Source organism: Pimephales promelas, chromosome 12 (assembly GCF_988280905.1).
Source record: "Pimephales promelas chromosome 12, fPimPro1.hap1.1, whole genome shotgun sequence".
Classification (NCBI taxonomy): domain Eukaryota; kingdom Metazoa; phylum Chordata; class Actinopteri; order Cypriniformes; family Leuciscidae; genus Pimephales; species Pimephales promelas.
This window is the reverse complement of record NC_142780.1, coordinates 33,558,422-33,578,634: the sequence shown is the minus strand read 5'-3', so window position 1 is coordinate 33,578,634 and position 20,213 is coordinate 33,558,422. Positions and strand designations below refer to the sequence as shown.

The following is a 20,213-nucleotide window of genomic DNA, read 5'->3' as shown; positions in this document are numbered from 1 at the left end:
AAATCATAAAAAATAAATGTAAAGATGCATCGTTTTATTAAAGAGAATTTTGCAATTCTTTATTTTTACAGATCTTACTTTATGCATATGTAACTATATGTAACTCTATTTATAAGTATGTATATGTATATAAAAATATGCAGAACAGAAATAAGAAAGAAATGGGTTTGATTCCCAGGGAAAACTTGCATAATGTTTACCTTGAATTTACTGTCACTTTGGATAAATGATAAATCATAATACGTAAAGGTAAATATGCATTGACTGTTGGTTATTTCAGTCCATCACAGGGAAGGAGAGCTGGCACCTGGCTAGTATGGATATGACGGTGCTGTCGGCTAGATTTGCTGCGTTTGACCAGCAGAAGGGGAAGTCGTACTCTTACCGTGTTCGTTCCGTCAACAAGTACGGGATCAGCGAGCCGTCTCTTCCCAGCGGACCCGTCTCACTGGGACAACCACTAGGTGACCTTTTTCTTGAAGGAATTGTGCACATAAAAACACAAATGAGTCATTATTTATTCACACTCATCTCATTCCATTTGTTGTTCTTTGTTGTAACATTAAAGGAGTCATAAGCAATCATACTGATGCTTAGAACGAAACAGTAAAACAATAACAAGCATGCCTTAAAATAGATTTAAATCGACTGTATCCTTGTAAAAAAAACATAATTAAGGGTCTATTGTCTATTGTACATCTATTGTCTTCTATACGTTCTATTGTCTTATGGTTAAAGTGTACTACTGAATGTACTGACAAACATTTATGGTAAAATAAAATGGCCTTTAATGTCATTTCTATTAGAACTTGTATGCCATGCTTTTAAATATATTAAAAATAGTGCTGTTAAATTGTTTAATTGCGATTAATCGCATCTAACATGAAAGTTAGTGTGTGTGTGTGTGTGTATACATATATGTGTATATACATTACAAACTTAGATGTGATTAATTGTAATAGAAAAAAAAGTATTTCTTTAAAGCATGACAAAATAAGGTTTAATTTGTACTTTTGGTTTTGACATTTTAGGTGGCTAATTTGTACGAATTCACTCGTAAAGTGCTTGCTAAATCGTACATATTTTATGCGTTTCCCAATTTGTATGAATTCAATATTCATACCTCTGAATATTACCTACCTCTGACCCCGAAAGACGAAAGAAACTCATACAGGTTTGAAATAGCTTGAGAGTGAGTGAATGATGACAGAATATTCATTTTTGGGTGGACTATCCCTTTAAGCACACTTCTTTTTCACAGGTGTAGTGTTTGTAAACTTGCACAGCTCGGTGTGAATTTTGTTCTAATGTGTTTTAGGAGTTCCTGCCCCACCAAACGGCGTCCTGCCAAATCGAGACACTGACAGCTCAGTCCTACTGCAGTGGAAGGAACCTAAAATAACAGATGGCATTGTGGGATACTACCTGTACTGCAGTGAGATTGGAAGTGGACAGTGGAAGACCATCAACAATAAGCCCATCACCAAAACCAGGTCTCTTCTCTTTGTATCTTGTTTAAGAGGCAATTATGAATACAGACTCCAATAATTTCAAAAGCTGTCACTGGGCCTGTACCTTTTCAAAAGGTACACTTTTGTACCTAAATTATGCATATTGGAACGTTAATGGTACATATTAGCACCTAAAATGTACATAATAGTACCTAAAAGTACATATTAGCACCTAAAATGTGCATATTAGCACCTGAAATATACATATTACTACCTGAAATGTACATATTAGCACCTAAAATGTACGATATTAGCACCTAAAATGTACATATTAGCACCTGAAATGTACATATTAGCACCTAAAATGTACGATATTAGCACCTAAAATGTACATAATAGTACCTAAAAGTACATATTAGCACCTAAAATGTGCATATTAGCACCTGAAATATACATATTACTACCTGAAATGTACATATTAGCACCTAAAATGTACGATATTAGCACCTAAAATGTACATATTAGCACCTGAAATGTACATATTAGCACCTAAAATGTACGATATTAGCACCTAAAATGTACATAATAGTACCTAAAAGTACATATTAGCACCTAAAATGTGCATATTAGCACCTGAAATGTACATATTAGCACCTAAAATGTACGATATTAGCACCTAAAATGTACATAATAGCACCTAAAAGTACATATTAGCACCTAAAATGTACGATATTAGCACCTAAAATGTACATATTAGCACCTAGAATGTACGATATTAGCGCCTAAAATGTACATATTACTACTTGAAATGTACATATTAGCACCTGAAATGTACATATTAGCACCTGAAATGTACATATTAGCACCTAAAATGTACAATATTAGCACCTAAAATGTACATAATAGTACCTAAAAGTACATATTAGCACCTAAAATGTGCATATTAGCACCTGAAATATACATATTACTACCTGAAATGTACATATTAGCACCTAAAATGTACGATATTAGCACCTAAAATGTACATATTAGCACCTGAAATGTACATATTAGCACCTAAAATGTACGATATTAGCACCTAAAATGTACATAATAGTACCTAAAAGTACATATTAGCACCTAAAATGTGCATATTAGCACCTGAAATATACATATTACTACCTGAAATGTACATATTAGCACCTAAAATGTACGATATTAGCACCTAAAATGTACATATTAGCACCTGAAATGTACATATTAGCACCTAAAATGTACGATATTAGCACCTAAAATGTACATAATAGCACCTAAAAGTACATATTAGCACCTAAAATGTACGATATTAGCACCTAAAATGTACGATATTAGCACCTAAAATGTACATAATAGTACCTAAAAGTACATATTAGCACCTAAAATGTGCATATTAGCACCTGAAATATACATATTACTACCTGAAATGTACATATTAGCACCTAAAATGTACGATATTAGCACCTAAAATGTACATATTAGCACCTGAAATGTACATATTAGCACCTAAAATGTACGATATTAGCACCTAAAATGTACATAATAGCACCTAAAAGTACATATTAGCACCTAAAATGTACGATATTAGCACCTAAAATGTACATATTAGCACCTAGAATGTACGATATTAGCGCCTAAAATGTACATATTACTACTTGAAATGTACATATTAGCACCTTAAATGTACATATCAGCACTGATATCAGCACCTAAAATGTACATATTAGCACCTGACATGTACATATTAGCACCTAAAAGGGACAAAAGTTTACCTTTTGAAAAGGTCCAGTGACAGCTTTCATACCTTTTTTCTGCGAGTGAAACTGTTTTTCTTCTCTCAGGTTTACAGTTCATGGCCTGAAGACCAATAAAGAGTATGTATTCAGGGTGAAGTCTGTGGGACTGGCGGGAAACAGCATCTACTCGGACGAGTCTCCTGCCATTCGAGTCAAATCAGCGATAAGTGAGTGTGACCGGCCAGAGAACCAGTCGAGACCATGCAGTCAGACAGCTTTAAATAGGACGCCGTCCCGTCTAAAGTGCTCCCAGCTGTCTGCTTGAGCTCTAAACTGTTTACGGCCTCAGTGTGAATTTATAATTCTCTGAATGAGCTTCCTGCATGAAGAGAGACATCAGGTGAAGTCTTTTGACTTGGGTTAGTGAGCAACCATCAGCTATATGTGCGTATAAGGCATTCGCGACCTCATATTCATGCCCTAGAACATCCATAACACTCTTAAATTGTCTTGTTAAAAAATGTTTTTAAAGAAGTTTTCTGCTGCTAAAGAACAAATGCCCTTTCAAGCTTCATTACTTATAAAAGCAGAGCTGCGCAGACATGATGCTCTGGTGCCTCACAGTCCTGACCAAAGACAAGCTTATACTCAAGAGATATTGAAGTAGTCATTCTGTGTCTTGCTTAATCCTGACAGAAATAGGCTGTTGTCTGACGGTTCAGCTTTTCTCTTTTTTTAATAACGTCTGAATCTGAGTGGCACTCCTGCACTAATGTGTGTTGAGATCAGGACAGATCCGTCTGTTAGCATCGAACACCAGAGACGCTTCAACCACATGTTACTGCTGATCAAACCTGGCTTTTTATATACAGTAAATGATCACATTATCCTTACAGAAAACGCAAGTGCTTTCAATAATTATTAGGTTGACCAGAAGTTCCCATCATCCTCTGAAATTCCATTTGAATTAAAATTAGTTGGCGATGATAAATTCATTGAAATGAGAACGATTGTATTATTAACATATCATATTTCTTTAATTAAAGCCTGGTGTGTTTCAGCCCTCTTTGCGGACACCTCACTTCATTTTCCTTTCCTTTTGACTTGAATCAAATGCAAATGCCATGAAATAAAGTAGAATTGAAGCTCCTCAAGGAAGTTGCTTTGCTTGCAATTCAGCAAAAAAAGTTTTGGGCAAGTTTAGTTTTCAGTCAGTGTTTCTGTGTAAATGAAACGGCGCATTTGCATTTATTTTTAGTGGTCTGGACTGAATTCATTGTAGTAGTTTAATGCTTAGAAGTTTTAAAAGTTTTAACATTGTGTTGTCGCAAAAACAGTGCAGTAAATACAGTGTAGTTTGTATGCTTGCATTTATATGTGAATTTTGAGTTGACACATTTCATTTATTATAATTACAACATTAAAACTTAAAATCATTAAATGTAATCCCACTTATAATATGCTTGTAATAAGCGATCTGATTTGTCTTCCATGGGCGGAAATTAATATTACACACCTAATTTGCATAAGGTTTATTATCTTAGACTAAAACTTTTTTTAATAATTCAATTAAATCCGAAATTAAATTAAAAAATACATTTTTAGATTAAAAAAAATGTAAAAGAAAATTATAAGAAATGTTGCCTTGTTGCCTTTCTAAAATAAAAGAAATAAGTTAAAATAAAAATAAATAAGTTAAAATAAATAAGACTAAAATAAGTTTAAGTTAAAATAGTTAAGTTAGTTAAGTTTAGTTAGAAGCACTAAAATTACTAACTTTTTTTTTTTTTTAACCTTTATTTATCCAGGTAAAATGTTTGAAATAAATAAATGCTAAAACTGAACTAAAACAAAAAAATTAAACCTAAATAGTAAAGATTAACAAACATAAACATATTTTTTTGGTTTACTTAGTTAAAAAATAGATCAGGAGTAAACAAATAAAAAATAAACAAAATAGTTAAAATAAACTAATAAATATAACAAAATTACTAAACTAAAATTAAAAACATTTAATGTAAAAACATAAGCTAATTTAAAATATTAATAAAAAATATAACAGTATATAAATCAACACTGATTTGCATCTTTATGCATCGCACACACTGAAAAATAAAAAAAGCACTTACTGGAATTTCTGAAAGGACAATGAGGATGCTTCATTTTTAGTCAGCTGAAACCAGGACACATTTTTGCATGTGAAATTTTTAGCGAATAATCAGAACACCGGGACACACCTCATGAAACCGGGACATTTAGTCATCCTGATTTTTATTTTTATTTATTTTTTTCAGCTCCAAAACTCTGAGTGAATCAAATAATCACTTCATTGATTCATTAACAATTGATAGCAAACATGGTGTGGTTCACTTCAGCAGTAATTCTACACAAAATGCAGCTCCAGCTCTGTGACCTCTGACCCTCCCTTCCCACATCACTACAGGTGTGCCATCCTGCCCATCAGCCATCACTGTACTGCACTGCACCGGAGGAGAGATGCTGATTGGCTGGAGAGCCCCGGCCAATCACGGAGGAGACCCTGTGCGCGGCTACTACCTGGACCAGAGGCAGAAATCCCAGAGCATCTGGCGGGAGGTCAACGCCAAGCCCATAAAAGAGAGACAATACAAGGTAGGGCTGCTCAACTATGGCCAAAGCTGAAATCACAATTATTTAACACCATATGATCAAATTCTTACTTCACGATAGGAGTCTTTTTAAATGTCAGTGAAATTTCACAATAATCGATCGATTCTTCTGCAAAAACTATCATTAGTTTACTAATGTAAGAAAAAGGTCCTCTTAATAATTACATGAGTGATCTGTGCCGCTGTCTTGGCAAGGACTCCCTTGAAAAAGAGATTAGTAATCTCAATGGGATTTTTTTTTTCCTGGTTAAATAAAGGCTAAATAAAAAAATCAGACAAGTAAACAGTCAGCAATACAATAAGAACTAAGAAATGAATTATAAATAAATAAATACAACAGTAATACAACAATAATTTGGCAGCAGGTATATTAGGCTGTAGAGCCAGACTGATATATCGGCCGGACGATATTATCGGCCGATATTAGGCATTTTCCATAATATCGGTATCGGCAGTTATAACGTCCGTTAAATGAATATTTAAAAAATAAAATAAAAACAGACGAAACACGCTTTAATCATCTCTCCTTGGCCTGTTATATTGAAAATGTATGTTTTACAATTTACAGTATGATGTTTTCTATTGCTAAGTTATGGCTCATCATAGACTAGCTAACCACAAAGCTAGCTAATGCCGCTATCATCAGAAGACCGCTAACGTTAACATTAATGAGCTTGGAAACCACAATGAACTTTTTCTGCCTAAATAAAGTAATGATTACTGTATTTATAACTAGCATATCTCTAGTTACAGTCCCTGCATTTTAGGCAAGGCAAGGGAAGTTTATTTATATAGTACATTTCATACACAGTGGCAATTCTAAGTGCTTTACATGGAAGAAATTAAAGAAGTAAGAATAATTAAAATGGTTTAGAATAAAAAAAATCATAATAATAAAAATAAAATACAGTGTAAATGCAATCAATATAAATAAAAACAGTTAAGAGTAAAAATAAAATAAAGTAAAGTTTTATAATGTAAGTTATACTTGCGAGGAGTGAACATTTAGATCATAGAGAAAAAGTATCAAACGTATCTTGTGCAGAAAAGTTAGCTTTTCTTTAACACGTGTGTGAAATCCAACAATATTTAATAAAAAAACAAAATATCGGCCGATATATCGAATTTAAAAACCCAAAAATATTTGTATCGTATCGGCCTTCAAAATCCTTTATCAGTCGGGCTCTAATAGGCTGCTGTCACTTTAAGTCCTGATGCAGTGATTCATGATTCTGTTATACATGTATTTTCTTTCTTAACTGTTTACGTTAACTTAAAGCATAACTGACTGTGTTTACATGAATAATCGCCAAGACATAACTCGCATTTTGACAGTATTTTGTGTATTCGACTGTTTAAGCGCAATAAGCTGCGAAAAGAACTCAATTTAGTACTAAGAAGCCGATTTATGTGCCGCACTTCGGATGTGAGAACAAAATCTGAAGGAATGATGTGCAATATGCTCAATCCCAAGGGAAAATTCAAGCCCTGTAACACGCGGCGCGAGTGAGTGAGTGGAGGCGGGTTTGTGTGTAACTCGCTGTCATAGAGTATAATCTGTGGAAAATTACTATTGGAAGCATTTCAGTATCGATATGTATCGAAAACACTGCATTGCACTTTTTATTATTATTTCAGATGCTTTTTTAAAAGACTATACAGTTGAAAAATGTATTTATTATACATAAATTTCAAGTTTATTTATTCACTGATGCATTTGCTGACATGCTGCTTCAGCGACTAATGATGAGACCAGCTTAAATCAGTCATAAATAATAATTGTCACTGCTCAGTTTCATTACAATTCATACCAGGCACATCTGCCTTTGTCTAACTTTTCTTACTTTAAATGTGTCACCGAGCAACTATGGTGTCCATGGAGACTCCATAAAACTTAAAGCAGTGTTTATTTTAGATTGTTTTCAGTCTTTAATTAGACCGAGTTCAAGTCTGAACATCACGTTATAGTGGTTTGATGGAAAAAAAAATCCCAATCAATTGTTAGAATAAGTGATGATTAATTTGTGGAGTATGTGGACAGAGGCCACGGCCTTGGTCTTGTCATTAGTTGCTGCAGATGCGTGTAAACAAATGCACCATTTAATTACTATACACTTACTCTATGTTGTGGCGTTTACGCCCACATTCTGAGTTAATTATTGGTTGTTAAAAAAACAGGATTTTTAAGTGTGATAATGTACAAAACTGTCCACAAGTACAGTGCAAATCTTTGACAACATGTTATTTTACATCAAATATTTTCTAACTGACTTGGCATGAATACTAGTTCGTTTTAGATAAATAAAATGCCTTAAAATAAAGTGACTTTGGTCTGTCCCACATCAGTGGTCTTGACCTTGTCGACTGCATTCAAAGTGTAAAATCGAATTATACATGTCTAACCAAGTTGATATTCGGATAATTGTTTCATTAATTTGATTTGCTAAGGTGTCGTGGACGGTGTTATTTTAGTGATTTTTAATACTATTTATTAAGTATGTACGTATTTATTAATATTTTGAGTTAGTTTGATTTTGATTTTTTCCATTTAAAAATTTTAATTTAAGTTTGTGTCGTCAATTTTGTCAGTTTTTAATATTTCTATTTGTCTTTGTTTTATTCTTTATCTCAGTTTTAGCCTTATTGATTATAGTACTTATAGTATTTTTTTTTTAGTTAACGAAAACCATTTTTGAATAGTTTTCCCATTGGATTTTGGCTGTTATATGCACTAATATCATATATCTGATCACTTAGTGCACTTCACCCGAACAAGATGCATGATTGGAGGAATTATTCATATCTGAAGCACAAACTTACTGCAAAAATCACATCCTTACACCCGAATCTGACTAAAAGTAATAGTGTTGCTTGCCTTAGCAAACACCAGTAAATAATCAACAGGAAAGAGAACATATTCATTTTCATATATATAACATATATGACATTTTCTGAAGGTTTAGTGCCGTTTTGGATGAAACAGAACTTGTTTATGAGGTTTAAGTCCTTTATCTGTGTTTGTGGAAAGTGTCGTGAATGCACATCGCCCTCTAATGGACTGAAATGGCGTGGTTGAAGGAGTTTTTGTTTCTGCTCAATTTGCTCACAGGAAGACTTAAAGTACATTATGTTAATTAGAAAACATTGATCTTTGAGTGCGCTGCGTGTTCGTAGCATGTGAATCCCATGTTAATGATTTCCGCCTCTCATTGAGCAGTCAAGGAGACACACCACCTGCCCAGCCTCATTACACACCATCACAAACACACACCACCCTACACTCAATCCCTTCACCGTTCCTGACGCCTGCCATCTAGTGGAGCTTCTGCGTCCCAGCAGGCAGTGGGTGGCCTGGTCTCCACGCTCAAGAGATTTGAAGCTTCTCAGATAAGCCTCTGATTTGATAAGAGGATTCGGGCGACAGTTAATCACGAGTCTAAAGGCTCTAGAAGGCCTGTGTTCCTAAATCCAATCCTAATTATGTGTGGCTAGGTGGCCACTCGTGGTGATCTTTGCTTCTCATCACAGAAACCCATGTTTATCGGATAAGTAACTCTGTGGCCTAATGGTCCTCCATATAGACATCAACTGGCAGATCAATACACCAGAGATAAAGGCTTTTCTGGGTAGACGTGTTGTTGTTAACTGAAAGTAAAAATAAAACCATAAAGAAACATTTACATTACTTGAAATAATATTAAAATAAAATACTTTTTTTCAGGTAGTAGAAAAGATGCCTTTCCTCATTTAGTAAAAGAACTAAAATTGAGACAAGAACTATAATAAAAAGGTACAAAAGCCGTCACTGTGGCGGTACCTTTTCAAAAGGTATCTTTGTACCTAAAGAGTAGTAGTCCCCCAAAGGAACATATTGGTACCAAAAGTGAACATATTAGTACCTAACTGGTACATATTCTAAACCTTTTGAAGAATTTTGTCCCGGTGACAGCTTTTTTTTCGGAGAATATACTGACATGTTTTGTTTTGTTTTTACTAATAAAAATGACAAAATGAATTGCTAAAAATTTGAAAATTATCACGTTTTCATATGAAATGATGAAAGTTATGAAAACTGAAAATATAAGAATAAAAACGAATTAAAAATATGAATCGACACTAGAAATTAAAGCTGGTCGGGACAAACTTTTGGCTTGACAAAGCCTTGTCTGAAATTTTGTTGAAAATCCTAATGTGTCTAGCATCATTGTCTGTACATTATTAGCATTAATTAGCATATTGCAAGCTTTTTTTAGCATGTTGCTTGCATGAATTAACATGATACTTGCATGCATTACCAATTGCTAACATGTTTCTATAGCATGTTTGACCATTTTGCTGGCATGTTTTAACACCTTGCTAGTATGTTTAACATGCTTTAGCAAGTTTATAGCATGATTGAACACATTTATGAATTAGCATGTTGTTAATATGATGTACCATTCTCTTAGCATGTTTTAACATGTTGCTAGCATGATTTAGCATGTTGCATGCATGTTTTAACATGAATTAGCATATGTTGCTAGCATGTTTTTAACACATTGATAATACAATTAGTATTTTGTTAACATGATGTAACATTCTTTTAGCATGTTTCAACATCACATGTTTTAAAACACTGCTAACATGAATTAGCCTGTTACTAACTTGTTTTAGCACATTCCCTGCATGAAGTAGGCTAGCATGTTGCTGACATTATTTAGCATGTCGTCCTAGATGTTTTTGATTTTTTTGTTTGTGCTTTGGGACTGTTTTTTCTTCTATTTTAGGTTTCTCTTTTAGGGTTCTTTCTGCAACATACATTGGTTCCATTATTTGTCTGTTTTGTTTTTAGGTGACAGGCCTTGAGGAAGGGAATTTTTACCAGTTTCGTGTCTTCGCGACCAACATTATTGGCCTGGGCGACCCTTCTGAACCCAGCGAACTGTTTCTATGTGAACGCTGGACAATGCCTGAGGCTGGTAAGATCATGCACAGTTACGAATGGGAATTATATAAGGGATTTTACATGGGTTTTTAGTTTTTTATTTTTCATATACAGATGCCTACAGTTCCGAATTTCCAATCTTGACTAATATTTTGTGAACGTAATATATTTTACCCTTTGTATTAATGCTATTATGCATAAGTAAGCACATGGCATTATACATTTTTACACTTTCCTTGTTGTCTTCCATATTTATATATTTCACTCTGTTTTATGTAACACTTGGTCAATAATTGTGTTACTCTCCTGTCGATCTGTTTCTCATGTCTATTATTTGTTTTCTGGTTTCATGCTTTTCAGAAGTATCCCTATTATGCAATTTTAATGGTTCCTAATTTTGTTTTGGAGTCACTAACAAAAGGTTTACAAGCATCCAAGGTCAAAAAAACACTTTAATTTTCTTATAATATACATTTCAATCGGCCCAGTCTGCTGTGATTGGACAGGCTGGCATTATGCAAATTTGATACATTGTTTCATAGTATGTAACAGGAAAAGAGACTAGAATTATTGACAACTCGTTTCTGCAGTTTAGAATTCTTTCTTGTGGGAGTCAATAACTTTATTTGTCATGCATTTGATCTTTAAAACTTTGCTTTTTACATTCACAAACAGCTTTATTACACATTGCATGAAAGACAATATCTGAAAAAGCATAACGGGGCACTTTAAAAACGGTTCTTGTAGCAATTTTGATGATGAAAGAATGGTTGGATATTTTGGAAACTTTTCTAATTTCATCAACGTATGTGCAGCTCTTGCAAAGGAATACAGTTATATTACCAAATTACGTTTATTTCACATTTATATTTATTGCATAATACGTTTTTTTATTTATTTGTTACACTTTTTAATCATAAGAAACATTAAATGTGATTTGAGTTTCAATCTTGTTTTAGAAGCTTCTCTGAACTAAATCCCATCTAGCACATGGCTTTTTTAATATCGTAAATCTTTGTGTTTCAGTTCTTTATATTTCATAATGATTTCATTTCTATAGTGTGTTTCTTTGGCACAGAAATACAGAATTCAACCATCTATAATAGTATATTGCCATTTTTAAGGGTTATTTGACTTACAACACATTCATTTAACAAGAAAGAGTGGAGACCGCACAGCATTTTTCCTTTGTTTATCAGTTGTATGCCTTGGCATTTTGTGAGCTAGATGATTTATTTCTTTTGTTTTATTGTGTTCAAGAGGATAAACACAGCTCATATAAAGTGGTGTGAATATAATAGAAATGAATGCATCTAGAAAGTATGTGATTTCTTCAGTTTTCAAACAGGTTTCCTGAACACAATTAAAATGAGTTGTGAATGGACAGCGTGATGATGGAAAACTGAATGAATGTGTTTATGTTCTTCATTATTTTCTCACAGGTTGTCCATATGATCTGGAATTTAGAGAAGTGAGATGCAACTCTCTGGTGCTGCTGTGGGCGGAGCCTGTGTACAAGGGCCAATCAGAGATCAGTGGGTACATAGTGGACATCAGTGAGGGGGCGGAGTCTGAGGATTGGACCCCTGTGACGAGTGAGGCGGTGACAGAAACTCACTTAAAGGTCTGTTCAGTTCTCTTTTTGCAGTACTTTATCAGAGTTGGGTCATATTCAGAATTTAAGAGTTTGAACTGAATTGCAATCTAATGCTTAATTTCATATTTGAATTACATTCGTGCATCAGGAATAACAAGACACTAAATCAAGACACCACAGGTGAATAGGGTGGAAAAAACAACTAATAACTAAAAAATAATTAGATATCACTCCTTACATTAATCATTAAAACAATTGTTTTATTGCACATTTTCTGAAATGTTATGTTTAAAGATATTAAAGGTTTTTATAGAGGGGATTGTGGATCCGTGTTAATAAAGTTTAGTCATGGTTTTATTTTGAATTAGCTTTTTGAATGGAAAATTTATTTTAATTTTTAATAATTTTGTAATTTTATAACTTTTTAAAAAATATATTGCTAATTAGGTTTAATACATTTCAGTTTTAGTATTTTTTTTATTTCCAGTTAATATTTGTAGTTCTTCAACTTAAACTTATTTCATTTTATTGACAAAGCAACATTTCTCATTTTCATGTAGTTAAATTTGTGTAACTAATATTTATATTTTATTTCAGCTTTATTTAACAGAAATGTGTTTAATCGTTTTAATTTTAATGAATGATAATAACCCTGTATTGTTGGATATCTCTGTTTATCACTCCATAATTCAGAAAATACTGTCAACAGCCAGAAAAATACATTTTTTCACCATATTTTAGGAATAAAATTATATATAAATCACTGATTTATGAGAAAATCTTTCTGTAAAACCTCTCAGAATATAGATTGGAATAAAACAGTAACATTTAGTGTATGTAAAGCTGCTGAAGTGGAGATTTCTGACAAACTCAACACCTTTAAAGATTTGTATTATAACATAAATCTGCAAATAGATCAAATGCAATAAACATATATTTTAGAAGATGTATTTCCACTAGTCTGAAAGAAAACATGTTATGGAAGCAAAATAGTCTAAAATCTTAAAATTCACCAGTACATAAAAAAACATGTACCTGCAGTGTCTTGCAATAAAATGCATCTCAATGCAATTGAGAATAGTTTGGAGTTTTTTGCATCTAGTCCCAGAAAGCTTTGAAAGAGGAGTGACCTGTTTTCGGATGGTTGTTGATCAGGTTTCAGGTCTGAAAGCAGGTCAGATGTATCGTCTCCGTGTGTCTGCGGTGAATGACGCTGGAGTCGGCATGTCTTCTGTGCCGTCTGAGCCAGTCAAAGCACAGACTAAAGCAGGTCAGATCCCTGGAAATCTGCAGAATGATTTCATTCTCCCTTTACACTGAGTTGCATTTAACTCTATCCCACGTTTGCCACCAGGAACCAAAGAGATTGAGATGGGAGTTGATAATGACGGCTTCATCTTCCTGAGCTTTGAAGCGGCTGATGTGGCTGATGGAGACGTCTTTAAGTGGAATAAGAACTACGGAAAAGCTATTGATGCCGGACGAGCCCGCTTGGAGAACAAAAACAACAGGTCTTTTGCCAATATGTCAGAATATGAGCACAACAGTGACACTTTTTTCAGTAACTTTGGTTCTGGAAGCTTGTCTCTCATTTATTTTTGCCATAGGCAATTCCAACTTTTTGAAAAAACTGTGAATCAAACCAACCAACAACTTATAAACTATGATTAAACAAAGTTCAATTCCAAATTTGAATTATTTTATGAGCAAATGATACTCATCCCATGAAGCATTGCTATGAAGTAATCAAAAACTGATGCTAAAATATGAATCTATTAATTTATAAATATAAAACAGCATATATTACGATATTTAACATGTATATTAATTATCTTAATGTATGCTATATTAGGGCTGTCAAATGATTAATTAATCGCATCCAAAATAAAAGTTTGTGTTTACATAATATATATGGGTGCACTGTGTATAATAATTTTTTATATATATATAAATACACACACATGCATATATATTTAAGAAAAAAATATTATTTATATATAAAATATTTCCTAAATTTTCTTAAATATATACAAGCATGTGTGTGTGTATTTATATATAAAATAATTATACACAGTGCACCCACATATATTATGTAAACACAAACTTTTCTTTTGGATGCGATTAATCGTTTGACAGCCCAAATATATATATATATGATTTGTTTGAAAGAAGTCTCTTATGCTCACCAAGGCTTAATTTATTTGACCAAAACTACAGTAAAAGTAATATTGTGAAACATTTGCATAGAATGATTTCCGAAGGATGAAAATTCAACTTTGCCATCACAGGAATAAATTACATTTTAAAATATATTCAAATAGAAAAAAAATATTTAAAATTGTAATTATAAATCACAATATTTCTATTTTTGCTGTATTTTTCACCAAATAAATTCAGCCTTTGTGAGCATAAGAGATGTGTGTGTGTGTGTGTGTGTGTGTGTGTGATACACCTTGAACATTCTTAAAGGAATTGTCACTCAAAAATTAAGAATTGCTGACATTTATTCAACCTTGTGAGAGTTTCTTTCTTCCATGGAAAAGAAAATCTGAATTTTTAAAGAACATCCTGGTGACTCTTTACCATATAATGAAAGTAAATGTGGACCAAAAATTGTGATAAAATGTCCCATAAAGGTAGTTCATATATGTGTTGTGCTGAACGTTCCCAGTCTTCTGAAGCCATATGATTACTTCCAATCTTCTGTCACAGAAGAAATAAATTCCTACAGTTTGGGGTTTGGGTAAATCCTGGTGATGATTTGGTAAACTGTACCTTTAAATATGTGATTCAGATGTTGGTCATGCATGTCTCCCAGGTCTGTTCTTACCTTCACGGACGCCTCAGAGCAGGATCTGGGCCTTTACACAGTGGAGCTGAGCAGAAACCCAGACGTCTCCTCTAGCTTCACCTTCACCGCCCAGGGTAGATATTCATTTCCATCCCGGCATAATGCATTACCTGAACACGGTGCCATAAGACCTTGTGCATCTGTTCAGCATGAAAACTTGATGCATAACTCGTCTTTTCTTAGCGTGACCTCGGTATTTTATCATCATTTGGCCGTTGATTAATAGTTTGTCAAGCCCCTTTGCCTTAAACCATGTTGTACAAGATCTGTGTGTTTTAACCCTCTGTGTTTGTGTTAGATATCAACTGCATGACAAACATAATCTTTAAACTTGAAATCAAATTTTTAAGATGTCTGATCATTCTGACAGCAGTCGGTATCTTCGTCTTGATAGTGTGATTGAACTTGACTTTTCTGCAATTGTGGCGTTTTCTCTCTCAGATCTGGAGCGACTGACAGAACTCAGCTGGCATGTCAGAAACCCGTGTAAGTGAATCAAATGCACTTCAGAAACTGCGTAAATGTTCAGAGAATCTAAAGTCAACACTAGTGTTCAAAGTTTAGGGTGTGTTTTGAACGAAGTCTCTTCTGCTCACCGAGGCTTCGTCTATTTCATCAATATACCGTAATATTGTAAAATATGATTACAATGTAAAATAACTCTTTTCTACTGTATAAGTTTTAAAATGTAATTTATTCCTGTGATCAAAGCTGAATTTTCAGCATCTTTACTCCTGTGTTCAGTGTCACATGACTCTAATATGATGATTTATTTAATTCAATTCAATTGACATTTGTTTGTAAAGCACTTTTCACAATACATAGCATTTCAAAGCAGCTTTACAGAAAATGTTTCCTCATTACAATTTAGGGTAATTTTTTAATTAATGTCCATATGCAGTTATTACAAGTTTTGATTGTAATGATTACATATATGAAATGTATGTATATATTAGAGCCCGACCGATAAAGGATTTTGAAGTCCGATACCGATACAAATATTTATTGGTTTTAAAATCCGATATATCGGCCGATATTTTTATTTTATTATTATTTCAGAAACGCGCAACAAATTGTAAAACATACATTTTCAATATAACAGGCCAAGGAGAGATGATACGTCTTATTGCTATAACTGTCACGCGCTATTAAAGAAATACTTCAGTCACATTGTCAAAAGTTAAAAGGACTACACTGTAACAACATAACGTAACTATTACTAGCTAATTTCGCTTCACTCTCGGCTTATTTAACAGCAGCAAAACTGGACATGATAGTCACAAATTTTGTCATGCTTATTTGAGTTAAGAGAACTGATGGGGATGTTCTTTTAATTATTTTTCAAGCAATGTATGTCTCGTGACGTGACCAACTCAACGAGTGTTGCCAACAGGAACGGTGTAGAGTGCCCTCTGGTGGACAAACTATACAACTCCAACACTCATGACATGGTTCAAGCGTGTTTCCTCCTTTTTTTATTTTATTTTTGAAATATTTATTTATCGGCCTTTATAATGCCGATAGTTTGAAAAAGGCCTAATATCGGCCTGCCGATATATCGGTCTGGCTCAAATATATATATATATATATATATTACACCAGGTATTACACCTGGTATTAAGTCTAAAAGTGAATGGGAATGATGGCTTTGTGTGACAGACTGAAATTGTGGATGAACCATTGTTTTAAATGTGTGTATGCACATAAAGCCATGTCTTCTCCATCTGTCAGTGATCGCTCTGAGATCTGAAGGCTGGCAGGTGGACGTGTCGGAGCAGGGAAGAGTTCGTCTGTGGCTCCAGACTGAAGATCTCAGCAGCGCTGCGGTGCTTCGGCTCATCCTCAACGACACCGAGATCTCCAGCACACCAGTAAACACTACCGTCTCCTCAGATCCTGACCCTAACCGTCATCATGTCATTCGTCTTACATCGGTGACTTGCTCAATGACTTCTAAAGAGCTGTGTGTGTGTCCTGCAGGCCCGTAAGATTAACTTTGACAAGGCACAAGGTCTGCTGGAGATCTGGTTTGATCGAATCTCGAAAGAAGACGAGGGCTCGTACACCGCGCAGCTCAAAGACGGACGGGCCAAGAACCAGTTCACACTGGTGTTAGTGGATAAGAGTATGTTTGCAAGGTTACTTTATAACTTTAAACTAGAAAGCTGTTCCGCAGGGGAAAAGGGATTTGATTAAACATATATTGTAGAATAGAAAGAACACAGTTTTCAACACTGAGCGGCAAATCATCATATCAGAATGATTTCTGAAGGATCATGTGACACTGAAGACTGAACATTCACAAAAAAATGAACAATAAAACAGTTATTTTCAATTGGCTTTATGCACAGCTGCACTACTTCCTGAACTTCAGCCAGCTCCTTGTTTCCTGTCTGCCATTATTGGACAAACTGATTAATCCAGGTGTGCCTGATTATTGTTGTTGTGACTACTGAGGTCAGAACCTCCTGGATTAATCAGTTTGTCCAATAATGGCAGACAGGAAACAAGGAACTGGCTGAAGTTCAGGAAGTAGTGCAGCTGGGCATAAAGGCTATTGTAGTAATTTTTAACAGTATTACTGTTTCTACTGTATTTTTGAAAATTTTGAATGGCCTTTGTATATTTATATATTCATTTTTTATACACTTATATTTTCAAAAGTCTCTTCTGCTCACCAATTCTGCATTTATTTGATCAAAAATACAGTTAAAACAGTAATACTGTGAAATTTTACATTTCAAAATTCATATCGTAATATATTATGCAAAGCTAAATTTTCAGCATCATCACTCCAGTCTTCAGAGTCACATGATACTTCAGAAATCATTCTGATATGATGATTTGCTGCTCAAGAAACATTTCTGATTATTACCAATGTTGAAAACAGTTTCATATTGTTTTTTTCTTCCCAGAATTATTTAATGAATATAGAAACCTTTTCACTTTTTATCAGTTTTAAGCATTAAAAATGTCCAGAATGTATTTATTTGGGACTTTTCCACCTCACAGATTTCTCTTTATAATAAATGTATAAAAAGCATTATCAATCAATATCTAGTTAGCACTTGTCATTACAATTTGTCATTTTATTTAGAACAAACAATTGTTGTTCCCGACACGAAACATTTTTTCATAATTTTCATTCAAAGAAAGATACATTTCCTTTTTTTAATGAAGTGCATTTTCATTTTTCAGTCACCACTAAATTATGCAACAAAACTCAAATTCAGAGTAAATTTTTTTCTGATCTGTCTGGTGCCAGGTCAAAGGTCATGGTGAATATTTCTCCAGATGTAACATTAATTCTTCTGTTTTATTGTTTGTTTGTCAGAGTTTCAGGACACACTGGCTAAATCTGAGGCCAACAGACGAAACTGGACGAGAAAGTCGGGTGAGTCGACAGAACAGATCTAGAGATCATGTCAAATGATATACAAATTTATGAACAAAGACATACCAGGGACTTTAAGATACAGCAAGGTCTCCTTTGTTAACAATGCATTAGCCAACTTAAAATAACAATAAACTACTGTATATTTATAAGCATTTATTAAAGTTAGTTAGTAAAAATATAACTGTTCATTGTTTGATCATGTTAGTTCACAGTGCATTAACTAATGTTAACAGTCAACATGTTTTAGTAAATGTTAGTTTAACATAAATCAAGCTTCAAATATTTTTCATCGTTAGTTCAAGTTGGAAACGTGTTGTGTGTTCCCATGTTAAACTATGACAATCAAATGTTTCTGTTTTGTTTCCAAGGTCCCCATTTCGAGGAGTTTTTGTCATGGACAGTAACCTCTGATTGTGAATTGATTATAAAGTGCAAGGTAATGATATCTATTCACTTATGATGACAATACATCACCATTTAAACCATATGCCAAGCCCTTGTGTGTGTATCCGGCTGCAGGTCACTAACATGAACAAAGACACGTGTCTGAAGTGGTTTAAGGATGGAGTGGAGCTTTCTCAGGCCGTGTACGAGCCCTCGGGCGTCAGCACCTTCACTGTCGCGCAGGTACCGTCAAATCCATAACAGCAGAATTTCAACAGAATTTGAGGCATATAAATGCTGGGTTGTTTCACCCCAACTTTGGGTCAAATATGGACAAACCCAGCCATTGGGTTGGGTTTTAATTAAATTTTTAACCCAACGTTTGTGTTTGTCCATATTTGACCAAATTTGGGTTAAAGGGATTCTTCAGGATTTAGCATTAAGCTTTGTATTAATAGAAAGCCTGTAGTATTTTCAAATTACCGTGCTTTCCACCCTCATATCCCCCTGAGATGAGAGATTTATGTATTTTTTGTCTGGAATTGTCATTTTGGTCAGATGAGGATTATTTGTCCAGAGGCTAAAGACTACAGTCAGTAGTCGGGTCTGTCCCGCATGTCCTCAACCCGCCCATAGAGGGCGATCTCACTCACAGAATGAACACATAATGTCGGCCATCTTTTTTTGGAAGCTAAGCTAGCAGGCTCTTGTTCTGAGTAGTAGGGGTTACCATCCTCTTTTTCCCGGACATGTCCGGCCGTCGATGTCCGGGATTCAGCTTTTGTTTTCTACAGTCGCCATTCATTGTTTACAAGCACAGCTTTTGTTTCAATCTAACTGAATTCATTCCGATTGGTGGATCTGAATGTAGTGTTTACATGAACGCTAAACAAGTGATCGGTTGATGTGCGTTTTAACATTGCTAAGAAAATTCCCACTCCTCCGTGAGAGATACGAGACCGGTGCGTCTCATCGGTAATCACGCGCCGTTCTCCCGCGGCCCTCACTCGTCCCGCTCGCCACAGTAAACATAATGAATGGCGACTGTAGAACGCAAAAGCCGAATCCCGGACATTTTGGGCGATCTCGAAACACATTTTCGGGCAGACACATCACGGAGACTCACTAGTAGCCTAGACTTGTTGTTTAACGACTGCGCTCTGTTACCGGTAGGCGTGGCCTCCTAGGGCAGTGAAGCAAGTGCATTCTG

The 20,213-nt window shown here is 34.4% G+C and overlaps 1 protein-coding gene across 1 annotated transcript in view; it reads left to right on the top strand.

The window, feature by feature from the left end:
* Positions 1–20,213, top strand: part of myom3 (myomesin 3) — a 63,076-nt gene that overhangs the window by 35,452 nt on the left and 7,411 nt on the right. The window contains exons 15-29 of the mRNA XM_039688891.2: positions 281–464; positions 1,319–1,493; positions 3,308–3,429; positions 5,646–5,833; positions 10,682–10,808; positions 12,217–12,398; positions 13,527–13,641; positions 13,726–13,882; positions 15,190–15,296; positions 15,664–15,708; positions 16,954–17,093; positions 17,203–17,347; positions 18,557–18,616; positions 18,988–19,055; positions 19,139–19,246. Of these exons, the coding sequence (XP_039544825.2) occupies positions 281–464; positions 1,319–1,493; positions 3,308–3,429; positions 5,646–5,833; positions 10,682–10,808; positions 12,217–12,398; positions 13,527–13,641; positions 13,726–13,882; positions 15,190–15,296; positions 15,664–15,708; positions 16,954–17,093; positions 17,203–17,347; positions 18,557–18,616; positions 18,988–19,055; positions 19,139–19,246 (1,923 nt within the window). The remainder of the gene's footprint in view (positions 1–280; positions 465–1,318; positions 1,494–3,307; positions 3,430–5,645; positions 5,834–10,681; positions 10,809–12,216; positions 12,399–13,526; positions 13,642–13,725; positions 13,883–15,189; positions 15,297–15,663; positions 15,709–16,953; positions 17,094–17,202; positions 17,348–18,556; positions 18,617–18,987; positions 19,056–19,138; positions 19,247–20,213) is intronic.